The 26,370-nt window shown below is 43.0% G+C and overlaps 1 protein-coding gene across 9 annotated transcripts; it reads left to right on the forward strand.

The window, feature by feature from the left end:
- The first annotated feature begins 5,827 nt into the window (after positions 1 to 5,827).
- Positions 5,828 to 25,688, forward strand: LOC118363482 (fibrous sheath CABYR-binding protein-like). 9 transcript variants are annotated; one of them, XM_052488355.1, is made up of 10 exons: positions 5,828 to 6,376; positions 9,659 to 9,759; positions 10,393 to 10,498; positions 15,787 to 15,807; positions 18,166 to 18,341; positions 18,522 to 18,804; positions 21,536 to 21,978; positions 22,020 to 22,481; positions 22,775 to 22,823; positions 23,060 to 25,688. In XM_052488355.1, the coding sequence occupies exons 1-9, from the start codon at positions 6,301 to 6,303 to the stop codon at positions 22,808 to 22,810; spliced, it is 1,704 nt and encodes a 567-aa protein (XP_052344315.1). In that variant the 5' UTR covers positions 5,828 to 6,300; the 3' UTR covers positions 22,811 to 22,823; positions 23,060 to 25,688. The 9 variants fall into 9 exon arrangements, with proteins under 9 accessions (XP_052344315.1, XP_052344314.1, XP_052344310.1 ...); XM_052488354.1 differs by having other exon boundaries at positions 5,830 to 6,376; positions 18,166 to 18,804; positions 21,536 to 21,672; positions 21,715 to 21,978; XM_052488350.1 differs by having other exon boundaries at positions 5,831 to 6,376; positions 18,166 to 18,804.
- Positions 25,689 to 26,370: the final 682 nt, after the last annotated feature.

Here is a 26,370-nt window from a genome sequence, read left to right on the forward strand (position 1 = left end):
TTTACCTGAGTGGGCCTGCAGTGGTGTAAAGTTACTAAGTAAAAATACTTTGATGAAGTACTACTTAAGTAGATTTTTGGGGTATCTGTACTTTACTTGAGTATTTATGTTTTTGAATACTTTTACTTTGACTCCACTACATTCCTAAAGAAAACATGTACTTTTTTACATTTTCCCTGACACCTAAAAGTACTCATTACATTTTGAATGCTCAGTCAGGGCAGTAATATGGTCCAATTTACACACTTATCAATATAATGGGTTGTCATCCCTACCACATCTGATCTAGTGGACTCTAAACACAAATACTGCATTTGTAAATGATGTCAGAGTATTAGAGTGTGCCCCTGGCTGTCCGTTAAAAAACATTTTTACAAGAACATCATGCGGTCTGGTTTGCTTAATATAAGAAATTACATTTATAGAATTTACTTTGTACTTTTACTGGTAATTGAATACTTTTCCCACCACTGTACATAAGTACATTTAAAACCATATACTTTTAGACTTTTACTCGGATAGTATTTTACTGTCACTTTTACTTCAGTCATATTCCATTACGGTATTTTTTATTTTTGCTCAAGTATGATTATGAGTACTTTTTCCACCACTGTGGGCCTGCAAAACTAGTTTTTTGTTGTTGTGCAAAACAAGTCACAAGCTTTTATGTCGTAGGTGCAGGATACATACATACAGTATACACCGTCCAACTAAATGCTTACTTGCAGGTTCCTTCTCGACAATGAAACAACAATAAGAAATAAAAGGTAAGAATATGAACATAAAGCAAATGGCTCAGTAGAATGGAATAAAAAAATAGCATAAGTATAACACAGGAAGGCACAATTTATAGTCCAATATTTACACCTGTAAAATATAATTACATTTAAAACGATAATTATCTGGCTAATAATGGGGGCCTCAAGGGGAAAAAATGTGTCAGTGTGTTAGAAATACCAGAGACGATTTCTAGTCCCAGTACACGCCTGTCTTCGGACATTTCTAGAACATTCCAGCAATGAAGGAACTGTAGCATAGCCTGTGGTTTATGAAAAGCCACCTGCCCATCCTCTATAAATCAAATTGACAGCTTTGAACATATATAAAAGACCACTGCTAGACCAATGCTAAAGGTAAATGAGTTGATACTTCCCTGTGGATCATATTTAACCCACTGGGGTTTGGCACCCCATTTCCTACCTTAACCCTTTCTTGGGGTAATCTGCGCACATGGAGGAATCGATCGATTGTGGAACGTGCATTAAGCACGTGGTGAACAAACTCCCCTTCAGATAAAGTTGAAAAATGTCATTAAAAATACTACCATAAATTGTCTAGGCTATACGTTATTGATACATGTTTGCCAATGGTAGGCTATGTGCAGGGGTGCCGCCAGGAATGTTGGTCCCCATGAAAAGACACCACATTGGGCCCCACCAACACAGGCCACACCAACCCCGCGCAATTGCTGTAACCACACACCTCCAGAACCCAATCGACCCATTCAAAACTTTAAATATCTCTACCTTTGCAGGCTTTCAACTCTCTTGTAAGTCTAATATTTACTGTACAATATTCACTGACAGTGAGCTGTGAAGATATAACACTGTACAGACATGCATGCAGCATCTCTGCACAGGAATTCACTATTTGATGCAAGACTGACAACCTCTATAAGAAATATGCTAAGGGCCATCTTTTACAGTCTAAATGTAATTTTAATGGTCAAATTCTTGAATGGAAAATTCTCTTAACATCAATGTATAACTTAAAATAAATATTACTTAAATATACATTAACCTCTTCAATTAAAATAAATTAACATTATCATCTATAGAATGATATAACAAACAAAATAATAAAATCAGTAGCAGATTTTTGAACTAAGTACACATACCAACTGGAAAATAAGCAGCTGTAAAAGTGGAAATGGAAAACAAAATGGAAATGAAAAGGGCTGATGGTGGTGCTAGAGGAAAGGTCAAGAGGTCATCAAATCAATAGGTTTCTTCCACTTGGGGTCTTGATTGTGCACAAAAAATTTGATGGCAATCCAGCCATTACTTTGAGATATATATTGTTCTCAGTCTTGTGCTCAGCCTGTGGGCATCATGTGTGTAGTGATCCAATATCCAAAACAATGCCATTTAACAGTTATCACTGGCCCTTGCTCAGACTTACTCACCAAGAGCCCAGCTCCGAGCCTTCTTGCTAGCAAAGTCACTGATCAAGTCTTTGAAGTCCAGCTTTCTAGCTAACCGACTTTCAATGGACAGCATGGCAAGTATGCAAAGCCTGTCCTGGGACATAGTGGACCTCAAATAGTTTAACAAAATCAGTTTTAGCTTACTGAAAGCTCTATCGCCACCAGCAAACAGTCACAGGCAGTGTGCAAAATATACGTAAAGCAATGCACACTTCTCCAAAAATGCTCTGCAGCTGCATCTTACAAATTGTCTTCAGTAGACCAAGATGGGACAAGTTAGGGGGGAAAGTGGCAGCATATACAGTGTTCAGGTGTCTTACTTAATTTTGAACCTCAGGTGTAAGATCTCTGGAATACTTCATGATCAGTGGTTGGCACACAGAAGGGATTTTACCCTCACTAATCTGCCCAACTTTAAGAACAGCAGAAAATTATTCTACAATTTTTGCAGTGGTGTGGAACCTAGTGTCCAAGTCACTTATGATGTTGTCCATAGCAGTAAAAAACACTGTGTTCTGAAACACCATTGCTGCACTGTCCTGATCTGTCTCCTCTTGAGAGGTCTCGCCATGGAATCTCTTCCTTTTCCTCTGGCGGCTGTGTTCCTTGCTAAATTGAGGTGCAACATCCATTTTCGTAGCAATCAGTGTTGCCTCAGACAGGAGAGACTCCCATCCATCTCTAAGAGCCTGCATCTCTTAATTTAAGGCTGATATTGACTGCCTCTGTGTCAAGAGACATTTTTCCTCACTGGAGAATCACATTCTTGTCCTCAATGCATTGCAGTACCTGCAATTATGCCAACTAACATGTCATTCAACACAATGCTGCTCACCTCCTTCTTCAGTTGAGAGTAAAGGCTGGTTCAGGGGTATGGGGAATGGGAGACAGGGCTGGTTCAGGGGGATGGGGAGACAGGGCTGGTTCTGGGGGATGGGGATACAGGGCTGGTTCAGGGGGATGGGGATGGGGAGACAGGGCTGGTTCAGGGGTATGGGGATGGGGAGAGAGGGCTGGTTCAGGGGTATGGGGAAGGGGTCGACATCGACAGGGCTGCTATGCCTGAAGCTGCATCTGTTGGGCCTGGCACCAGGCAGGAGCAGGGACAACTGATTTAGTATCAATAGCTTGCTAAACGTTTGCCTGCATTGATTAAATGTCGGCTTAAAGATGAGCGAAATGTAAACACTCAGAATTGTCTGTGAAGATATTAAGTAACTAATGTTAGGGGAGCAAAAGTAGCCTATTTCACTATGGACTAAGCTAACAGATTAATTTCCTTCCTTTGTGAAAAATTGGGTGACATACTGTCGCATTTCCTTTTCTCTCTATCTTTTCTTTCTTTTTGTTTTTTGAAGACAGATTTTTCTTTAGGAACCTGAGACATGATGCTCCATCGGCACTCCTTACTCGCAATTTACTGCTAAAAAGTATCGTTCGGGCCTGGTTTGGGGGCAGGACCGAACCATTTAATGTAAATAGAGGGGGGGGGGGCTCTCTGGATGCTCACTTTTAGCCAAGAAAACAAGAAATACAACGTTAGTTGTATTAGTACTTTGCAAATAAAATATGATGATAGGTTAATAATTTAATATTGATTTTTTTTAACCTAATGTTCTAATAATTTTTTAGGGCCCCTGTCAGTCACAGGCCCTTAGAATCGTCCTCGCTTCCCTTATACGGCGCCCCTGGCAATGTGTAATGCAATGCCCAAATACCAAATCAAATCAAATTTTATTTGTCACATACACATGGTTAGCAGATGTTAATGCGAGTGTAGCGAAATGCAGCATTTGAATATTACAATTAAGTTTGTTAAAATACCTGAACAGAGTGTCTGCTTAAATTGGTTTAAAGTGTGGTTCTAAGCTGACATGGAATTGTTTTAACCCTCCTGTTGTGTTAGTTTCTTGTTAATTAATTATGTGTTCCCGGTCCAAAATGACCGCCACATTATAGCTGATTATAAATCCATAATAATACATATATTATCACCTAATGTTGTGTTAGATCTTTTTCTATCAACTTAAGTTCTTGTGAAAATTACACGTTTTTAACTTCTATTTGCTATTTATGGCCTGTGGGCTTCATTGGTCTGAGCTCATACAACTCGTTTTTAAGCAAAAAAGCATCATGTATGAATTAGTTTGACTATAACACATACTCAGATTAAACATATTGTGCTATTTGTCACAGACTACTCCACTGTCCGTTTCCTGGCCTCTCTCCTCCTCACCGGTGTCATGATCAAAGATATGATCAAGAGCCTAACAAACAGTATATCGTTTGGTCATTGTGCTGCCACATAATGAATTATTAGCAAGGCCTCAAAAAAAGCTTTATATACCAGATCAGTGAGAAATGTTCTATATATTATTGAAACAATGTTGCAATTGTTTGTGAGAATGCCAACAGGTGTGGTTCCCGTGGGAGAAAGATTATATTGGGGGAAAGGTTCCCATGGGGGTTGACATGGAAGCCAAGAAGGGGAGTGAGGTGTGTGTGTGTGTGCTTTAACACACATGCATGTGGGGGTCTGGGAGAGGAAGTGTGTCAATCTGATGAATGGGCATGTGCCTGAACTCAATTTTATACACTAATTGTAGTCTCACCCATTAATTTCTAATGACCGGTCATTTTTGACCATGAACACCACAGGAACACAAAAGTTAAATAAAACCCCCAGAATGTAATGAAAATCATCAACATGTCATGGAACCCTATGACAATCAGATTCAATTGACTACATTTTTCAGAGAGAAAACTTGTAAATCAGTCCAATTTGACCGGAACACAACAGGAAGGTTAAGATGTTCATACTATGGACCATTGAGATATTTGATTTTGAATTTTAGGACCGCTTTAGGTATAAACATTTAATTTGGCCTTTACTAGTATAGCCCAGAGGAAAGCATTGAATAACACATTCATAAATGGCAACAAAAAAAATAGAGTAAAAATATATCATAGATTTTTAAGTTGTTGTCCTATAACTATAAGATATAAGACAGTTAAGGAAAACTTCCTTCATACTTCGATTTTTTTTAAAAAGTCAGATGAGTCCTGACACTACTTGTGAGAGTCTCCCCTTTCCATAGAGTGGGCATAAGAGTTTGTTGGTCAAACCGTTCGAAAGCTACAGACGTTTTTGTGAGAAAACCCATTTTCGGGATGACTCATGGTTTGACAAACACCGCTCAAGTTCTGTCGCCTTTCACCGCCGATATGGAAGTACGACATCGACAGATTAAGATTTATCCAATGCAAAAAAAAACAGATTTTTTTTTCTTTTGGAAAAGTTTTATTATCGCATTTCCTTTAAACCAGCTAAAACATATGTTGTACCTAATTTTTTACACATAAAAACGGCATAAAATCATAAAAACAGCATTTGAATATTACAATTAAGTTTGTTAAAAATTACGTTGTTAAAACCAATAAAAACAACCATAAATAAAAGTAATTTTTCATGTAAAACATCCAATTCTGTAAAATCAATGTAAAATGTGTATAAATTATTTAACAAAAGTAAAACATTTTTAAGAGATGAAAAACATGTTAAAAAGGTACTTTGTTAAAAGGCTGTCTTCGGTCCTTTGTACAGGAATTGGGCGAGACCTTATCAGACTCGCCTCCTCCTGCTCCTCTGAATCCATTTCCGTCCTGTCAGATACGGTATCTCTACTTGAAATTTACGGATTTTGATCGGGAGTTTTAAAATTACGTTACTTAGGTTGATGTAAAGGTGTGTCAATCGACTAAGGGGTTTGGGTGCGTAAACTGAACTCGTAAAATGGATGCACTCATAACAAGCGTACAGGAAAGACATTCCAAAAATGAAAGACACACCGATAAAACAAAATATATGTTTATGTTTATGTTCCACGTGCTTGACATTTGACCGTTTCCCTTGTGCGTGAGAAAAGGGGGAGGTGAAGAACCGTTTGAGAAGACACACATCCAGCGCTGAGCGCAAGCTAGATAGGGCTCTCCTTCGCTCCTCTCACACACGACCAGCTTACGCCATTCATTCTGCCCTCCCTTGCTCCGGCACACGCTGCATTCCTACGGTAGTTTTTGGATAGCGAGCGGCGATGTTTCTCTGCAGAGCGGCTTGGCAAAGATATGGGCCTTTGGCAAGGAAGGTAGCCCAACAGTTATCTAGAGATGGTGAGTATTTACATGATGGGTTCAAAATATGGAGAGATCTAATTAAATTACATTTGTACATGATACAAGATGGCAAATGTGTATGCATGTTGGTTTCTCATTCCTCTGTAGGGTAGGATAGGCTTCGGGCAGAGGAATATGCGTGCATTTCAGAAGAGAACATTTTGTTCTCATGTGTTTTGGCTTTTGAAACCGTCGCATCCCACATATGAAAGATGGCACCGGTGTTACAGGACAAGGGAAGTGAAGGTCAATTGGAATGTTGACCAATGATGCTCTGAATCTTTTCATTGTATTTATGTTGATCATTTTATTGGAGCATTGCTACATTTTAAAGGGAAAGTCCTGTTTTCCCCATGTTCAAGTAATCTCATGCTCAAAGTATCCTAACAATTTTGTTCCGAAATTAATTCGGTGTTACTATACAGACTCAGCGATGGCCTACTGTGCCAATAAATCGTTGAAATCCTCTCCAATCATTAGATTATGGCAGCTTGTCACTTCGTATTAAGGGCGATTGCACGGCCTAGGTGTTCACATGATCCATTTTAACCATAGTTATGAAACACGCAATTTGAAAGGGAACGTATCAATTAAATGAAGCTCGTTACATAACATTTGTGTGTTTTAAACACTAATAATATGTGACCTTCATTATGTCAAAGATGGCATAGAAATAGGGTTCATGCTTTTGCTCACGTGGTGTGATCATGGTCTCGATGTATAAGACTGGACAGAGGCACGCGTTTCTCGCCATACAGCTGCTCCCACGGGAGCGCGCACCAATGAACCAAAAAATGGTTGACCTAATCGGTGTTTCAAAGCCGAAGTCAGCATTCATTTGAAATATTTACCATGGGCATAGTTCAGTAAACCATATGCTGTACTCACACATATATTTAGGCTGACATAACGTCAGCTTCTGAGAAGGTCCATTTTCATATTTTGACCTTTATTAAATTGTCAAAAGCTTTACCTTACACTATGTGCCTTCACATTTTAGTAGAATGTCCACACCTTTTGCTTACTTGGTATTGCTCGTAATTTGCTGTAGCTCCTACAGAACGTGGTTTTGCTGCTCTTAGACAAGTGCCCAAGGGCTAGGCAACGATGGCAACATGACGTGCCGTGAGCTTTTGGCACAGCGTTCTCTTCATTGACACACACACTCAAAGTCGAGCTTGTCCGGTGTCCTGCTGTCAGACACCATTGGTGGCCTCTTATGAGATTACGCAACAACACCGGCCCCTGCTTTGCGTCTGTGCAGTATACAACCACAGATGGAACAATGAGCCAGATGTTTAATCGGATGTGTAACTATGAAGCATCCGGTTGCCATTTCTATTTACCACCACATTTAGTGATGAGATGAAGCCCAGTGGCCGGGAGTGGGAGAAGATGGAGCGAGATGTATTTTGGCCGACATTCTGTTAATTTTCTTACCGATTAAACATTTGATCTCAATAGTTGTCTGTTCCCAAAACTAGAATCTGTTACAAACAAGGTGGATTAAGTTATGTAGACTTTACCCTTTGACAAAGTTTTTTCTTTAAAGTGCGATGTTTAGGATTGCAAGGGTAAATTTAGTTATTACACACACTTCAGTTCCCTAACAGAAATATACAGACACATACTAGAACATGCCAATAGGATCTCGCTAGCTCATGCTTGGCTCTGCCCCACCCCCTTGCTTGTTCTGCCCACTATTATCCATTTGCTCCCTTTGGAAACAACAGGCTGTGGTCTATTTTGGGTTAGTTATAAAAAAAACAAATATTTGATACATTTCTACATCTACATGCAAGAAGGGGCCTCTTCTCATGGCAGTGGGGCCCTCCCTGCCCACTCTCCTCCCTTGACCAGTACTTAGGCACACAGAGTATCATAGTTTAATCTTATGACCCACAACCCCTCATACTCTCTCAATCCCACACCACCTTAACCCTGCAACTCCTGTGAGGGTTTAACAGATTAGTTGGTATAAATAACAGGGTACAGTGACAATCCCTATGTTGATGTTTTGAATGGAGAAACTCACGTACTATGTAGTTAGAACCCATTTATAATCAGCGACACTGTTATTTCCTAATTATCAGGATCAAGAGGAAATTGACACAAACGGGGACTAGTTATGTCTAAAATAAAATTCTATTGCCTTTTCCCCCGTTAAATTGTCAACTTTATTTGGCCCTAAAATTACTGGTCCCCCACTTTGCACACTGATTGTTAAAGGCATGCAGGCTCTCCTGTTAGTTTAGACTGTGCTTGTTTACTGTACAAGTGAAACTGGACACTTGTGATTCGTGGTTTTCCACACTGTAGCTACTTGACAGATTTATTTGTACTGTGGCAAAGCCGGAAGTCCGTTTCTGTGACAGTCTGTCTGTACGGTAGATTTCTGTCTTTGTGAATTTTCGTGTGTTTTGAATCCTGTCTGTGTTCTAAACCTGCATGCTTGTTGTGTGGTAAGTGTGTGCGTATGATTGTGTCCGTCTTTGTGTGTTGTGCGTGTCTAGTTTTTGTGTGCCTGTCTGCAGTGAGGGCATGGCACAAACCTACAACAGCATTAGCAGGAATCTGTGACTATGGCCGAAGTCTTGAAGTTGTAAACAAAGTGCCTGGCTGCAGTGTTCTCCTGCTGATGTAATGGCACTCAGGCAAAACACAATGAAAGTGAAAGAACTATGTCAAATGACACAACACCACCTTGTGCGGAGTATCATCAAAAATAATATGCGTCTGGAGAGAGTGTTTAATTATTTATTTTTTTAAACTTGAATATTAGTGGTGGGTCATTTCACCTGCTTTTGAATGTTGCTATTGCGCTGACCTGCTAGGAAAATTGCTTTAGGTAGAATTAAATTCAATTTGTATTTGACTTTCTTTTCTTTTACAATAGACTATTTAAAAAAGCTGCCCATTGTTACTCTGGTTGAAGGTCTACCAGAGGATCACTGAAGTCTATTTCAGTTGGAGGCAAATGAGCTCTGACAGGCACATTCCTGGACACCTAAACGCATTCCACCCAATCCAATAAACAGCCAGGGATTGTGCTTCAACAAAGCCTCTGTCCTCACGCTTCTGTCTCGCTCTTTCTGAGGATTGTTTTGATGCATTAGCTCTACGTCAATCTAATAGGGAGTCAGGGATATAGGGCGGGATCAAGATCAAATGAATCAAATCGAATATCCTGTTTACATCTACCATGTTTCCTTCTCACTGATGACCACTCTGAAGGCCGGGTGAGTTGTGCTATGACCTTTTTTTTTGTTGTTGTTGTAGTGTTGCCACGACGACAAATGTCATCAGTCCCCGGTGGTACTGGTGATAACATCGTCTACGCCCTGCTGTGTGGCGGGGCCTTCGCTGGAGCCATCGCATACGTGAGTCTACGCCTGGCCATTTTAATTTGATCTGTCTGAGTTCAGATGACGTATTTTAGAGAAACTATAATAGCAGACTGGCTTATTTCATAAACCTTTACAACTCTAGAATGTGCTCTGTTTTATTATGTGACATGGCTAAAGTTATTATTATTATTTTCGGTCTACAAAAAATGTATTGTTTTTCTCCCCAATTTCATGGTATCCAATTGGTAGTAACTGTCTTGTCTCATCGCTGCAACTCCTGTACGGACTCAGGAGAGGCGAAGGTCGAGAGCCGTGCATCCTCCGAAACGCAACCAAGCCGCAGTCACTTAACCCGGAAGCCAGCCGCACCAATGTGTCGGAGGAAACACTGTGCACCTGGTGACTGTGTCAGTGTGCGCTGCGCCCAGGTCGCCACAGGAATCGCTAGTGCACGATGGGACAAGGACATCCCTGCTGGCAAAACCCTCCCCTAACCCGGGCGATGCTGCGCCAATTGTGCGCCGCCCCATGGGTCTCCCGGTCGCAGCCGGGCTGGGTCAACATGGCTAAAGTTGCCCTCCAAAATAATTTTATATATTTCTCTGGTAGAGGTGAAGATATTACTATTTTGAGCGTTTAAAATGTTCTTTGTGTTTCTTCCAACAGACATACAGCACTGTGACCACAGACCACGCCAGATTCAATGACCGTGTAGCGGATATCAACGCTCGTCCCAAGACTGCGTGGTCGCCCAAACCATGGCCTCCCAAGAGTCAGTCTCAGCTCACCCACCTTCTTACCGCACAACCTCACCCACCGTCTTACCGCACAACCTCACCCACCGTCTTACCGCACAACCTCACCCACCGTCTTACCGCACAACCTCACCCACCGTCTTACCGCACAACCTCACCCACCGTCTTACCGCACAACCTCACCCACCATCTTACCGCACAACCTCACCCACCATTTTACCTCACAACTTCACCTACCATCTTAACGCACAACCTCACCCACATTCTTACCTCCCAATCTCAACTAACCCATCATGTCATGACAGGTTGTTGAATAAGACACGGTTTGGGTTTGGTCCTGACACTAAGGACTGACACACTCACTGTAAATACAGTTGGAGTCGGAAGTTTACATACACCTTAGCCAAATACATTTAAACTTAGTTTTCACAATTCCTGACATTTAATCCAAGTAAAAATTCCCGGTCTTAGGTCAGTTAGGATCACTACTTTATTTTAAGAATGTTAAATGTCAGAGTAATAGCAGAGAGTGATTTCTTTCAGCTTTTATTTCTTTCATCACATTCTCAATGGGTCAGAAGTTTGCATACACTCATTTAGTATTTGTTAGCATTGCCTTTAAATTGTTTAACTTGGACCAAATGTTTCGGTGAGCCTTCCACAAGCTTCCCACAATAAATTGGGTGAATCTTGGCACATTCCTCCTGACAGAGCTGGTGTAACTGAGTCAGGTTTTTAGGCCTCCTTGCTTGCACACACTTTTTCACTTCTGCCCACAAATTTTCTATAGGATGAGGTCAGGGCTTTGTGATGGCCACTCCAATACCTTGACTTTGTTGTCCTTAAGCCATTTTCCACAACTTTGGAAGTATGCTTGGGGTCATTGTCCATTTGGAAGACCCATTTGTGACCAAGCTTTAACTTCTTGACTGGTGTCTTGAGATGTTGCTTCAATATATCCACATAATTTTCATTCCACATGATGCCATCAATTTTGTGAAGTGCACCAGTCCCTTCTGCAGCAAAGCACCCCCACAACATGATGCTGCCACCCCGTGCTTCATGGTTGGGATGGTGTTCTTCGGCTTGCAAGCCTCCCCCTTTTTCCTCCAAACATAACAATGGTCATTATGGGCAAACAGTTCTATTTTTGTTTCATCAGAGTAGAGGACATTTCTCCAAAAAGTATGATCTTTGTCCCCATGTGCAATTGCAAACCGTAGTCTGGCTTTTTTATGGTGGTTTTGGAGCAGTGGTTTCTTCCTTGCTGAGAGGCCTTTCAGGTTATGTCGATATAGGACTCATTTTACTGTGTATATAGATACTTTTGTACCTGTTTCCTCCAGCATCTTCACAAGGCCCTTTGCTGTTGTTCTGGGATTGATTTGCACTTTTCACACCAAAGTACGTTTATCTCTAGGAGACAGAACGCATCTCCTTCCTGAGCGGTATGACGGCTGCATTGTCCCATGGTGTTTATACTTGCGTACTATTGTTTGTACAGATGGAAATTGCTCCCAAGGATGAACCAGACTTCTGGAGGTCTACAATTTGTTTTCTGTTTTCTGAGGTTTTGGCTGATTTCCTTTGATTTTCCCATGATGTCAACCAAAGAGTCACTGAGTTTGAAGGTAGGCCTTGAAATACATCCTCAAGTACACCTCCAATTGACTCAAATAATGTAAATTAGCCTATCAGAAGCTTCTACAGCCATGACATCATTTTCTGGAATTTTCCAAGCTGTTTAAAGGCACAGTCAATTTAGTGTATGTATACTTCTGACCCACTGGAATTGTGATGGAGTAAATTATAAGTGAAATAATCTGTCTGTAAACAATTGTCGGAAAAATGACTTGTCATGCACAAAGCAGATGTCCTAACCGACTTGCCGAAACTACAGTTTGTAAACAAGATATTTGTGGAGTGGTCGAAAAACAAGTTTTAATGACTCCAACCCAAGTGTATATAAACTTCTGGCTTCAACTGTAACTATTCATTGTCCACTGTTGCAATGCATTTTCAATTGCCGCATAAAAAATAGAAACCTGCTACACTCCCACCAGCTGCCAACCCACCCCATAACCCCCCTCTCAGTACAGTGGCCTAAGCCCTCTATTCATGAGTCATGGTTGGCACAGTAGCTCTGTCCTGTCTGTGTGTGAGAGAAAGAGGGATGTGATCCACGCTAGAGATTGTGGGATAGGAGGCCTGGATAATCCTTGACTTATTTCACCATGTCCGAGGAATGTCACTGAAGGACCACACAGACACGCTCATGCGCCTAAAGCCGTAGCATGGCTATTCAGTGTGTGTGTGTGTGTGTGTGTGTCCTATTTTCTCCTCTGGGAGAGCCTTCCTTCTGCAGTGGAAATCCTGCTGAGTTCATTAGAATAGACACACACACACACACACACACTGAGGATGTCTCCTGTCATGATGTATTATTAACTCTGACACAGACAGGCCAGCCCGCGGGTCAGGACAGCCCAACAGTATGTGTGTGGTCAGTAGTTTTGGCCAGACCACCATGGACTTCTAGCCAAGCAGGCCAGCCCCCCCCTCACATTCTCTGGCCGAACCAAGTCATTGCTATTCAGTGTCCAGGCAGCTGTCGGAGACCTGCGTATCCCACTATCACTCCTTTTCGTCTCTGCCAAAATCACTTCCTGCTAACAAAAACACTCTCCCGTCCAAGACTATTCTATTTATGCTTGCAGCTATTATGTCATCCAACTGCGGCTAGGGAGTTGGTTATTTATTGACACTCCGGGAGGACCATATCGTTCTACTGGTGCTGTATAAACACGAGATTAGATATACAACTGGCTTTTATTGTCCACTTGTAATGGATGTTTATTTTGGCAGACTTCAACCGTGACGCTAAACTCCAACTACACAGATATCATCACACAAGCGCATGGCTATCTCACCCATAAACGCTCATGCACGCTCATACACGTGTGAAAAGATAAACAAGGAAACAATAAACATGTCGTCCCCCACGAATTATGCAGCGCCCCCATGGGGCCAACTGAGATTGCGTGTGACTAACACATTCCAGTTAACTGCTATAGCTCCCGACTTGGGCAAATCAGTGTAATTTTGTAAATGATGGATCTCTATGGCAAGACTCATCATTCACCCAAGTTTTGTCCAAATCGGCCCAGTGCTGTCTGAGATATCACGTGTGACTGACGAACGAATGGACGTATGGAGACAGATCCACAGTCCCCTCCCTGATATCATCGTGGGGGACAATAAAACGCCACGCCAATATCATAACTGAGTACAGATCAGTCAGATATATACTACGGCAACCTCATTCATATAAACTCAGCAAAAAAAGAAAAACTCCTCTCACTGTCAACTGTGTTTATTTTCAGCAAACTTAACATGTGTAAATATTTGTATGAACATAACAAGATTCCACAACTGAGACATAAACTGAACAAGTTCCACAGACATAACATAAATGGAATAATGTGTCCCTGAACAAAGGGGGGTCAAAAGTAACAGTCAGTATCTGGTGTGGCCACCCGCTGCATTAAGTACTGCAGTGCATCTCCTCATGGACTGCACCAGATTTGCCAGGTCTTGCTGTGAGATTTTACCCCAGTCTTCCACCAAGGCACCTGCAAGTTCCCGGACATTTCTGGGGGGAATGGCCCTAGTCCTCACCCTCCGATCCAACAGGTCCCAGACGTGCTCAATGGATTGAGATCCGGGCTCCTTGCTGGACATGGCAGAACACTGACATTCCTGTCTTGCAGGAAATCACGCACAGAACGAGCAGTATGGCTGGTGGCATTGTCATGCTGGAGGGTCATGTCAGGATGAGCCTGCAGGAAGTGTACCACATGAGGTAGGAGGATGTCTTCCCTATAACGCACAGCGTTGAGATTGCTGCAATGACAACAAGCTCAGTCCTATGATGCTGTGACACACCGCCCCAGACCCTCCACCTCCAAATCGATCCCACTCCAGAGTACAGGCCTCGGTGTAACGCTCATTCTTTCGATGATAAACGCGAATCCGACCATCACCCCTGGTGAGAGACAACCTGAAGAGCACGTTTTGTCAGTCCTTTCTGGTCCAGGGACGGTAGGTTTGTGCCCATGGGTGACGTTGTTGCCGGTGATGTCTGGTGAGGACCTGCCTTACAATAGGCCTACAAGCCATTAGTCCAGCCTCTCTCAGCACATTGTGGACAGTCTGAGCACTGATGGTGGGATTGTGCGTTCCTGGTGTAACTCAGGCAGTTGTTGTTGCCATCCTGTACCTGTCCTGCAGGTGTGATGTTCGGATGTACAGACCCTGTGCAGGTGTTGTTACACGTGGTCTGCCACTGCGAGGACGATCAGCTGTCCGTCCTGTCTCCTTGTAGCGTTGTCTTAGGCGTCTCACAGTACGGACATAGCAATTTATTGCCCTGGCCACATCTGCAGTCCTCATGCCTCCTTGCAGAATGTCTACGACACGTTCAAGCAGATAAGCAGGGATCCTGGGCATCTTTCTTTTGGTGTTTTTCAGAGTCAGTAGAAAGGCCTCTTTAGTATCGTAAGTTGTCATAACTGTGACCTTAATTGCCTACCGTCGGTGAGTTGTTCGTGTCTTAACGACCGTTCCACAGGTGCATGTTCATTAATTGTTTATGGTTCATTGAACAAGCATGGGAAATAGTATTTAATCCCTTTACAATGAAGATCTCTGATCTCTGAAATGTCCTGAAAAAGGGACATTTCTTTTTTTTGCTGATTTTACATGCAGCAGGATCATTGTGTAGATCTCTCATCCATATACTCCATAGCCTATATTACACTGAACAAAAATATAAACGCAACATGCATCAATTTCAACGATTTCACTGAGTTATAAGGAAATCAGCCAGTTGAAAAACATTTATTAGGCCCTAATCTATGGATTTCACATGGCTGGGCAGGGGTGCAGCCATGGGTGGGCCTGGGAGGGCGTAGGCCCACCCACTGGGGAGCCAAGGCCTTTTATTGTCCCCAGCACAAGGTGCACCTGTGTAATGATCATGCTGTTTAATCACCTTCTTGATATGCTAGACCTGTCAAGTGGATGGATTATCTTGGCAAAAGAGAAATGCTCACTAACAGGGATATAAACAAATTTGATAGAAATAAGCTTTGTATGCCAATGGAACATTTCTGGATTATTTTATTTCAGCTCATGAACCATGGGACCAACACTTTACATGTTGCGTTTATATTTTTGTTCAGTATCTAATCCATATAAAACCCTGTAAATCTGTGACACTGTGCTTCTCTGTGTCTGTTTTCAGGCAGGGATGAGGAAGAGGAGGGTGAGTGCCTATGTGTGGCTCTACTGGCTAATGTCTTTCATTTTTATAATAACTTACAGCCTGTTAAATGACTCTCTTTCTGAATGACCAATGAAACGTTGTCTTAGACTAAGGGTACCTTGGCATGGATCTGATTATTCTCTCACTGATTGCCTTGAAATGTATGTTTCTCTATTGGTGCACTCACACCTAGATTTTTCTCTAGATACATCCACAAAACTGCATTTCACAGAATTCTGAGGACCAATGGTGGGGAAAAGGAGCGGATTCATGGGCTCTGAAATGAGTCTTCATGTATTTTATTTCAATGATTGAGCCAAATGCTGTGAAATGCCATGATGATAATCTACAGTATAGTTAGTAGTGATGTCTCCAATCATTGTAGGGTTCCTAAATCCTCATTGGTTAGTCACTGCAGAGCACCAATCACATAGCTTCTTACGCCCACTCTGAGATCTCCCTGTTCTGGTTAATAACTGCCTGAGCCATTTGTCTCATCTGCAAAAAAAATCAGCCAATTTATCAGCAATGAGTGCTTCCAACCTTCTGGCCTTAAATGCTTTCTATTTACATATAGTAGAACTGGCATAACGGTCTGAGACAGATGACCATTTATTTGAATTGACACCTGGATAAGGTGTCGGGTCAAGAACAGGTTCTGCGCTCTGATTTTCTGGACTTAGTTTTGGAAGTTTCACAACCCAATGCCTTAGCTTTCTGTCATTGGCAGAAAAAATATTGTTAGGGGACCCAAAGCATGTAGTTGATGGAAAATTTTCTGTTGACGGTAATATTTGGGAGGACCTGTTCCCTGTACACAATGTCTTGGTTTCTCTAGATGGTAAACTCTAGATGGCCTACTGTTGATGACTGATATAGACATTTTTATCGGAGTGATTCTGAAACTAGAAAACTCAGCCTCTCCTTTCTGGCCCCACCCCACCCAGCTTCTCCCATCTGACCCTAACCTGATCCTATTGGCTGAAATACCTGTTAATCAGAACAGGGGGCTCCCCTCCTTGACACTACTCCTTTCCTACTGTACGATCCACCCCAAAACGTGCCCACCCTTCAAACCCTCTTCTCTCACTGTTAACCCCCCCAACCTCTCGTAAACCCGTACCTCTTTATTAAAGAGTCTTTATTCCCTACCAAACTCGATGTCCACACTGACGCCACTCGTCAAACTGAAACAGGTGATGTCATCTTAGTGCCCCTTTACACCTAGAATGCTAATTCACTGTTGGCATTATCAGTCATTTTGATGAGATAAGCCTGTAGGGATTTGATGATCATAGTCTTTGATGTTAAATTTGCGTACTTCATAATGGTGAAATTGTAATCTGATTTTTAAGTCCTTTTTTTGAGGTTAAAGGTTCTCTTCCTCCTTTTTGCGCTAACGCTCTCCTATTTTTACTCTTTTCAGTGTAAAACTAAATTGGCTATACGTCAGGGGACTTTATAGCCTGCTGGACTCTTTGGATGAATCTGAAAAGGGGGAAATCTCCTACTTTCCTCCTTCTCCTGTATGACCGAACAAGTCCTGCTTACGTCCCATATGTTCAACTTCTGTCTGTTTCTGAACGTTTCTCCTCTGGACACTTCGTTCTATGTATTTGCCCCAATTTTGTATTCATTTGATGAACTGTTTTTGTGGCGTCTTCCAGAATGGAATCGTGTTGATGGATAAATGTGTAAACAGACCGACTGCCTCAATTTAAAATTAAATGCACACAAACCATCTGGCTTTTCTGTTAATGTTGGAATTTCCAGGTATTGGTTGCTTTGATGGGATGGTAAGATTCACCATCTTTATCCCCTCACTCCTTAGTCCACCCTCTGACCTCTAACCCCTGATCCTGTATACCTCCCTTATGTCACTTTAATTTTGCTCCTCTCCTTTTGTTGTTTTTCTCTCTTTCTCCCCTCCTTTTCTCTCTTGTCTCGTTGGGCTTTGCATGTGGTTCTGCAGTGAATTATCTTCTGTAGTGGAGTGAATTCTCTTCTGTGGAGTGTGGTATGAGCCGGAGGTGTGGTAAGATGAGTGGCATGGGCGTGTGTGATGCGTTGTGTGATTATTTCAGTGTGTGGTTGTGTACACGGCAGCTAAATGATAAGTAATGAATGTAAATATGATTTAAGATAAACACATTAACGTAGTACTTTATCAGAATATTCTGTTATATTACAGGCTAGTGTTATGTAGGCGTGAGTAGTGTAATTCACATGCCCTGCAAATACTCTTACTTATTTTGTGTTGTAAAGCTTACTCAGGCAGTGTTTCAAAGGCCCATGCCATCTTTACTGATTCATATATTTTTCTGTCTCTCTCTCTCTCTCTCTTTAAAAAAAATTCAGGTGAGGAAGCAGCAGCCTGGGGAGGAGAGGAGGAGGAGGCGGCTGAGGAGGGAGGAGAGGAGGAGGCAGCAGCAGAAGAGGCTGGAGAGGAGGCTGCAGTTGAGGAGGCTGTAGCGGCGGAAAACGGAGCAGAACCCGCAGAAGAGGCCTCAGTCGAGACAGAAGCAGAGGCCGAGGCAGTCTCTGAAGAACCGGCTGTGGAGGCAGCGGCAGTAGAGGCAGAAGCAGCGGCCGAGGCAGTCTCTGAAGAACCGGCTGTGGAGGCAGCGGCAGTAGAGGCGGAAGCAGCGGCCGAGGCAGTCTCTGAAGAACCGGCTGTGGAGGCAGCGGCAGTAGAGGCAGAAGCAGCGGCCGAGGCAGTCTCTGAAGAACCGGCTGTGGAGGCAGCGGCAGTAGAGGCAGAAGCAGCGGCCGAGGCAGTCTCTGAAGAACCGGCTGTGGAGGCAGCGGCAGTAGAGGCAGAGGTGGCACCAGCGGAAGCGGAGACTGTGGTGGAGGAGATTACAGAGGCTGTTGCTGAGGTCGCAGAAGAGGTCATCGAGGTGGCAAATGAAGTGGAGGCAGCAGCAGAGGATGTGGCCATGGAAGAGGCTGCTGAGGAGGCAGTTGCTGTGGAAGAGCCGGAGGAGGAGATCAACGGTACGGGCCCAGAGGAGGAGGCTGCTGTTGCTGCTGAGTAACGCACACACACCACAGGGAGGCACACGCTGTCCTTCACCACCAGCCCGAACACGCACTCCGATAGGCCAGCGACAACAGGGAGATTATGTGTACACTGTTCCTACACCATAGAGTACCACTACAGCGTCTAACACTGATCTCACCTGGTTCTAAAACCACTGTAGAGCTAGACTCCTCTGTCGTGAAGGTTATTCTCTAGAAGAGAACACTTTATTTACTAGTTTACTTAGAGGGCAGAGAGTAAATAATGGTATGGCTGGTTTTGTAAGTGAAAGTGTTTAAAGCTAGAAGACAGAAGCTTCAAGGTTTTTGTGTGGGGTTTGATTTTCTGTATTTCAAAATCTCCTGACTATGTACAGTATATTTGTTGTGAGTCCAGCAGATGGTAAAAGTGCTGAAACAGCTTTTACAAGTGAATTCAGTCAGAACAGCAGATCACCGCTGTGAGACCTTTTTAGAAAGTGGCAGTGATGTCATCCATCTCAACCTCATATCACAGTAAGGATGGAAATACACAATAGTGCAAATCACTGTGCCCCCTCCCCCCAATAGTGAAATGTGACGAAAAACCTGCTTATTTCCCCTTTCCCCCTCCAAACTACCTTTATTCACCCCTTCCCTCTCTCCCTTCTTCCTCTCAAACACTGTTTACAAAGCTCAACTGACCTCGTGTATCAATGCCCTTTAACCTCTCCCCTGCCTTCCCTCAGAGGCCCGATGCCGCATGCAAACACAAACAGGAAAACACCTCAAATGCGCCATTTGATTATCTTTTTTTTGTTTTGTAATGTGTAAGACCAGTCCACGGCCAACCAACCACTAATACTCAGGCTTTTTTGGGGAGATGTTACATGGATAACTGTACATTTTTAAGCCTCTTAACTTATGCTTCTCTGCCAGATATCACGGAGTTGGTACATGCCGATGTAACTTTAACTTTGTTTAACTAAACCCGCTGTAGCCGCGTGATGGCTTCTGCTCGCACAGACAACGCTGAAACCTGCTCTGTAGCTGTAACAAAACAAACGGTCGCCGCCGTGTGTTTTCATTCTGAACTGTAAAAGTGGAACATGGAGGGAATGACCTCGCAAGGTTAAAATGTGAGGAAATCAACCATGTGTGGTCATTCAGATGTGCTCTTTTTTTTAAAAACCAGCTAACGTAGTGAGTCGTCGTGTAAGTGATTCAGGGAATTCATCGAGCCATACAATAAAATTACTGGAAAGATCCCCTCCCGTGTTGAGTTTGTCTGGGTTTGGTTTGCTTGTGCTAATACGCTATGCTTGTAGGGTTTTCGGGTGTCCTACAAGGTCTTTCCAAAGCAGCAATGGTTTCCATCACGAGGACAAATGACAAGACGATACACTTCCGATCTAATATTATGCGGGTTGTACCATGAAGAACCTAGGGATAAATCCACCACACTGACACTAGGAGTTCATTCACCTCTGCACTGTTACCCCATGAGTCAACAAACAATTTACTTTAGCCCAGGACACATATCGAGAAAAGCTCCCTAGTTCAAGACAAATGTTTGAAATCAAACCATTATCCCATTTGGTGTGTGTTCCTTTGTGATATTTGTCAGGAAGACATTTTATTTTATTTGCGGTGGCCTCTTTTTTAAAACATTTTTATGAAGGATGGTGGACAACATGCAAAAGTACTGTCTTTGCTGTATGTTCTGACGACTTATTTTAGAATGTCTTCTATTCACATTGGAAATGACTCGTTCACCCTTAAAAGGCATGTTGCGTTTCATACGTGCACCATAATGGGAATGGTCATGTACAGTTAACTGCTATTCCACACACTGTTCCTTCATTACTTCTACTGCTTCCTGTGCCCTCTTCCATTCAATGCTTCTCCTGTCACTGCACCTTTTATTTCGATGCCATCTACACCCATGCCACTGCTACCCTGTATGTTGAAGTTCTGCAACAGTAGGCTCCATCCTAACTCTCTCGAAACCACCCACTGTTTTGCGGTCACTCAATGCTCTGGCGGGTACATTCTTGCCATAGCCTGACAGTCTGCATTGGTCCAATGCATTTCTACTTTGCATCATTCACCAACATGTGCAACAAATAGAGGTTTTAATGACTGGTCCAGCGGAACTTTTAGATATGGGACTTTTGGGGAGCAAGTGATGCATGCAATAGAGGTCAGTGCATGGTTGAAGTACACTTTGATCTGTACAATGTTGATGCAAACGCAACAAAAAATGCACGGGTGACCTAAAAGTAGTCTCAACACATTCGGATTGCCTTTCTATCTGAAGAAGCACAAGCTAACACCTATGTCTGTACAAATCGTTTTTTTTTTCTAACTAATGTCACGTTTTTACATGGCAAGCTGCCTTGTCGGTCTTCTCCCTGTGACCTCTGTCTGGCTAATGGCTACGTGTTGGTCTGGGTATTTTCCCTAACCCACACAGTGGGCTGAGACCGTAAGGGTTTTGGTCAAACTGTACTATTTAAATAAGAATGCGTCTTTCACCATCTCGTGGGAATTGTGCACAGACTTCTACAATGTTCACGTTGGCATGTCTAACTCACTCTGTTTTCCTGGATCTCATTCTATCACACTGGGTGCATATGTGCTATGTTTGAGTTGGAGATCAATTGTGAGTCAGTCTTTTTGTAACATGAGTGTGAGTGATGTTTGGGCGCTGGGTTCTGTCTTGCAGTGGAACCAGTCATTCTGGCAGCAGCCTCTGCTTTGGAGGTGACGACAGTCGCTGAAGTGGTCAAAGAAGTGGTTGTGCCTATTGTAGAAGAAGTCGAGGAGGCCGCCCCAGTGGAGTCGTCAGCTGCAGTGGAGGAGGCCCCAGCTGCAGTGGAGGAGGCCCCAGCTGCAGTGGAGGAGGCCCCAGCTGCAGTGGAGGAGGCCCCAGCTGCAGTGGAGGAGGCCCCAGCTGCCCCACTTGAGGCTGCACCCGTAGAAGAGGCCCCGGCTGCAGTGGAGGAGGCCACAGCTGCCCCACTTGAGGCTGCACCCGTAGAAGAGGCCCCGGCTGCAGTGGAGGAGGCCACAGCTGCCCCACTTGAGGCTGCACCCGTAGAAGAGGCCCCGGCTGTAGTGGAGGAGGCCCCGGCTGTAGTGGAGGAGGCCCCGGCTGTAGTGGAGGAGGCCCCGGCTGTAGTGGAGGAGGCCCGGCTGTAGTGGAGGAGGCCCCGGCTGCCCCACTTGAGGCTGAACTCATTGAAGAGGCTGTAGTGGAGGAGGCCCCGGCTGTAGTGGAGGAGGCCCCGGCTGTAGTGGAGGAGGCCCCGGCTGCAGTGGAGGAGGCCCCAGCTGCACCACTTGAGGCCACACCCGTAGAAGAGACCCCACCTGAGGTGGAGGAGGCTGCAGTGGAGGAGGCCCCAGCTGCAGTGGAGGAGGTCCCAGCTGCCCCACCTGTAGAAGAGTCCCCACCCGTAGAAGAGGCTGCGATGAAAGAGGCCCCAGCTGCAGTGGAGGCTGCCCCAGTTGTGGTGGTGGCACCTGTGGAGGCGCCCAAGAAGGAGTACATTGTAGTGGTGCTGGAGGGAGCAGCCAAGACTGATAAGAGGCCCAAAGTCCTGGGGGTCGGCCCCATGACCGGCAGGATCATCCCATCTCCAGACGATGATGAGGCCCCTGCTGCTGAGGTAAAAGGTAATTTGAGAACGAACAGCATGCAACTGATCAATAGAATGTTTGATTAGTTGGAATAGTAGATGAAAAATAGGACTAACACTGTCTATAAATGCACAGATTGTTGTATATTTTGTTCAAATAGATCATTTTCAATTACAAAATCACGAATGATGATGATGCAACAGCCGTGGCGGTAGTACTGGGAGTTGTATCTCACATTTAGAAATCTAGGTTAATAGGATACTGTCACTTCAGTGCTAGTCATAGTATTGTGATCTAACGTGATCTCACCGTCTGTCTTCAGGGCAAGCGACGGCTGCTTAGGATGCAGATGCAGTAGAACCACCTGACAGGTACAGAGCTTTACTACAGTCGCCTCCTGAAGTCACTTCTCTAAGATATTAGGAAGCAACATTTTCCTTTGTGGGTGTAGTGTAACGGAGTCTAACCTGAACCTGTAAGGGTTTTTCACTGGTGAATAGATGCCTACTTACTTGTGTAACTTTTGTCTGTCTGGTCTGTCATGCACCAGTCTTGATACACTGTGTATTTATGTCAAATGTTTTCTTCTTCTTTCTATTCGTCACAGTAAGCACTTGGAGCCCCTGGATGATATACAGTTTCTCTACCCTGAGGGAGAAGAGGGGATGTGCCTTCCCCAACCCCCCTTTCATTGACCTCTCCACACACTTTGACCTTTGACCCTTGATATTGAATATTGATCTGTAGTATAAAACTTGTCTTCTCGTCTTGGTCTAGGGAATTATCTGTGTATATATTCAGATAATGCCTGCTTTATGGAAAAATACATGATCTGGTAGGTTTTTCTAGATGTACAACACCCCTCAAAAATTCCCCTCCCCAAAAAAAGTCCCCCTCCGTCACACCAGGCAAGCTAAATTATAATAATCTGGGAATATTTGGCCATGAAAACATTCCTGGTTGACGTCAGGAGAATGTAACTGTTTGCCAAAGTTACACAAGTTTGCCAAAATACCTTAGACTAACTATTGGACTGAAATAGTTATATATTAACTTAATTTTGTAGCTCTCCATTAGAAGCTGGCAGGAACTGGGCCCAGCAGAATTTGACCCAATGTGATTGGTTGACGATATGACACACTGGTTCGCTAGCCTATACCCTACGTTTTGTCGGGTTGGAATGCAATCAATGTCAATTCTGATCAAATGAATGGGAACTCTAAATTGAAATACGCAGTGGTGGAAAAAGTACTACATTTTCATACTTGAGTAAAAGTAAAGATGCCTTAATAGAAAATTACTCAAGTTAAAGTGAAATTCACCCAGTAAAATACTACTTGAGTAAAAACATGTATTAAAGGTTTTAAATATATTTAAGTATCAAATATAATTGCTAAAACATATCAAAAGTAAAAGTATAAATCTTTTCAAATTCCTTATTAAGCAAATCAGTCAACACCATTTTTGTGATATCCAATTGGTAGTTAGTCTTTCCCATCGCTGGAACTCCCGTACGGACTCGGGAGAGGCAAAGGTCAAGAGCCATGCGTCCTCTGAAACAAGACCCTGCCAAGCCGCACTTCTTCTTGATACACTGCTCGCTTAATCCGAAAGCCAGCCACACCAATGTGTCGGAGGAAACAACTGGTGGCGGAAGTCAGCTTGCAGGCACCCGGCCCGCCACAAGGACTTGCTAGAGCACGATGGGACAAGGACATCCCAGCCGGGCCAAACACTCCACAATTTAAATAAAATATAATAAATATTATGGATAGCCAAGAGCACACTCTAACACCGACATAATTTACAAACAACGCATTTGTGTTTAGTGAGTCCACCAGATCTGAGGCAGTAGGGATGACCAGGGATGTTCTTTTGATATGTGCTTGAATTGGACCATTTTCCTGCCCTAAGCATTCAAAATGAAAGACATACTTTTGGGTGTCAGGGAAAATGTATGGTGTATAAAGTACAAAAAATATACTTAAGTAGTACTTTAAAGTATTTTTACTTTACACCACTAGAAAAACGGAAGAAATGTACATTTTTTTTGTGACTAAGTCAGGACACCTGAAAAGTGGCTTAAAAACAGGTCTGTCCTGTGAAAAAACAGGACATATGGTCACCCTAACACAAAGGGTCAACCTACTAGACCACAATGTTAATCACAATTAACTTTGAACACCGGTAGGCTTACACATGAACACATACAGGCTTCAGATAAATACATCTGATCGAATATCAACTTCAATAGGGTAAAATAACAATAGACTACATCACCAATACTCAAATGATCATTATTTTCTCCTTTTAGGGGAGCTCCCCTGTAATTTGCACCGTGGTCATGCCCTTGACTATCCTCCCCATGCCCTAGTTTACTTCACCTAAGAAACTTCACAATGGTGTTTCTTAATTCATCATCATCCAATGCAATACTACATCTGATGCTTAGCCACCAAAAGTCAACCACTAATTGCTTCAGGACTGGGCAGGACAAGGTAGGGTTTTGGTGTGACCAGCATTCTTGAACTATCCTCAGGTTTTTCCTCGTTGAGCCGATTTCAATGTGAACATAAGTATTTAACTCTCAAAGACATAGTGATCGGAGACTATTTCTGAATCACTGGCTTGTTTTTGGGAGACGAGACAGAGTAGACTACCTCGGCATTCCTCCTCTTTTCCCCCAGCTGGTGATCCACGGACCTTTTATTAATGCAGTCGGAGTATTAAATATGAACCAACCTTCTCAGTTGCAAGACAGACATGGGATTATTTTTTGGGAAATGAGCATGATGAGAGTCGGTCAGGTTTTTACATTCAGTGATGTCGCTTAAGCTAGACTAGCATATTTCATGATCTCGCTATTCAGCAATATTTCACAAGGCAGACGTTTGTCTCTTTACTTTCTCCCACACCCTCTGTTGTAGAGTTGTTCTCTCTGTTTCCACACCATGGCTATAGAATACACAGCTGTTGGATAGACAATCCATTTGTGAAGCTGTATCTGAAATAGAAAAAAGCCATTTGTTTGAGTGTATAATGTGGTTTCCGAGTCTGGTATAAACAGTCGTGTGTTGTTATATGAAAGTTGCATTTTTACTCAAGTCAGGCTTGTGTGGTTGCATAAGTTAATTTGATGGCTCAGTAAAGCGTGTTGCTATGTTTTTGTCTGCTTTTCAAATGATATGACTTATCAGTTTGTTAGATTCATGAATAAATGTTCAACTTTGTCAAAACCAGTTCAAATAATCGGTGGGCCAATACAAGGCGCTCACTGTACTCTACAGATTTGTTGTAGAACTAGTTCTCCTCACTTTCCTTCCCTCACTTTATATATTGGAGTTCTTGCTATATATAGGCATATTTGAAAAGGGACTGAGACCATTGATAAGTGAATGTAAGCTTATTCCTAATTAAGGAGTGGGATAATTCAATTAGTCTGTTCTAATGTCTGCAGGCACTTTTTGTATGGGATATACAGTGCCCCCTTGAACTTTGCGACCTTTTGACACATTTCAGGCTTCAAACATAAAGATATAAAACTGTATTTTTTGTGAAGAATCAACAAGTGGGACACAATCATGAAGTGGAACGACATTTATTGGATATTTCAAACTTTTTTAACAAATCAAAAACTGAAAAATTGGGCGTGCAAAATTATTCAGCCCCCTTAAGTTAATACTTTGTAGCGCCACCTTTTGCTGCGATTACAGCTGTAAGTCGCTTGGGGTGTCTATCAGTTTTGCACATCGAGAGACTGACATTTTTTCCCATTCCTCCTTGCAAAACAGCTCTAGCTCAGGGAAGTTGGATGGAGAGCATTTGTGAACAGCAGTTTTCAGTTCTTTCCACAGATTCTCGATTGGATTCAGGTCTGGACTTTGACTTGCCCATTCTAACACCTGAATATGTTTCTTT

The sequence above is a fragment of the Oncorhynchus keta genome, chromosome 30 (assembly GCF_023373465.1).
Source record: "Oncorhynchus keta strain PuntledgeMale-10-30-2019 chromosome 30, Oket_V2, whole genome shotgun sequence".
Classification (NCBI taxonomy): domain Eukaryota; kingdom Metazoa; phylum Chordata; class Actinopteri; order Salmoniformes; family Salmonidae; genus Oncorhynchus; species Oncorhynchus keta.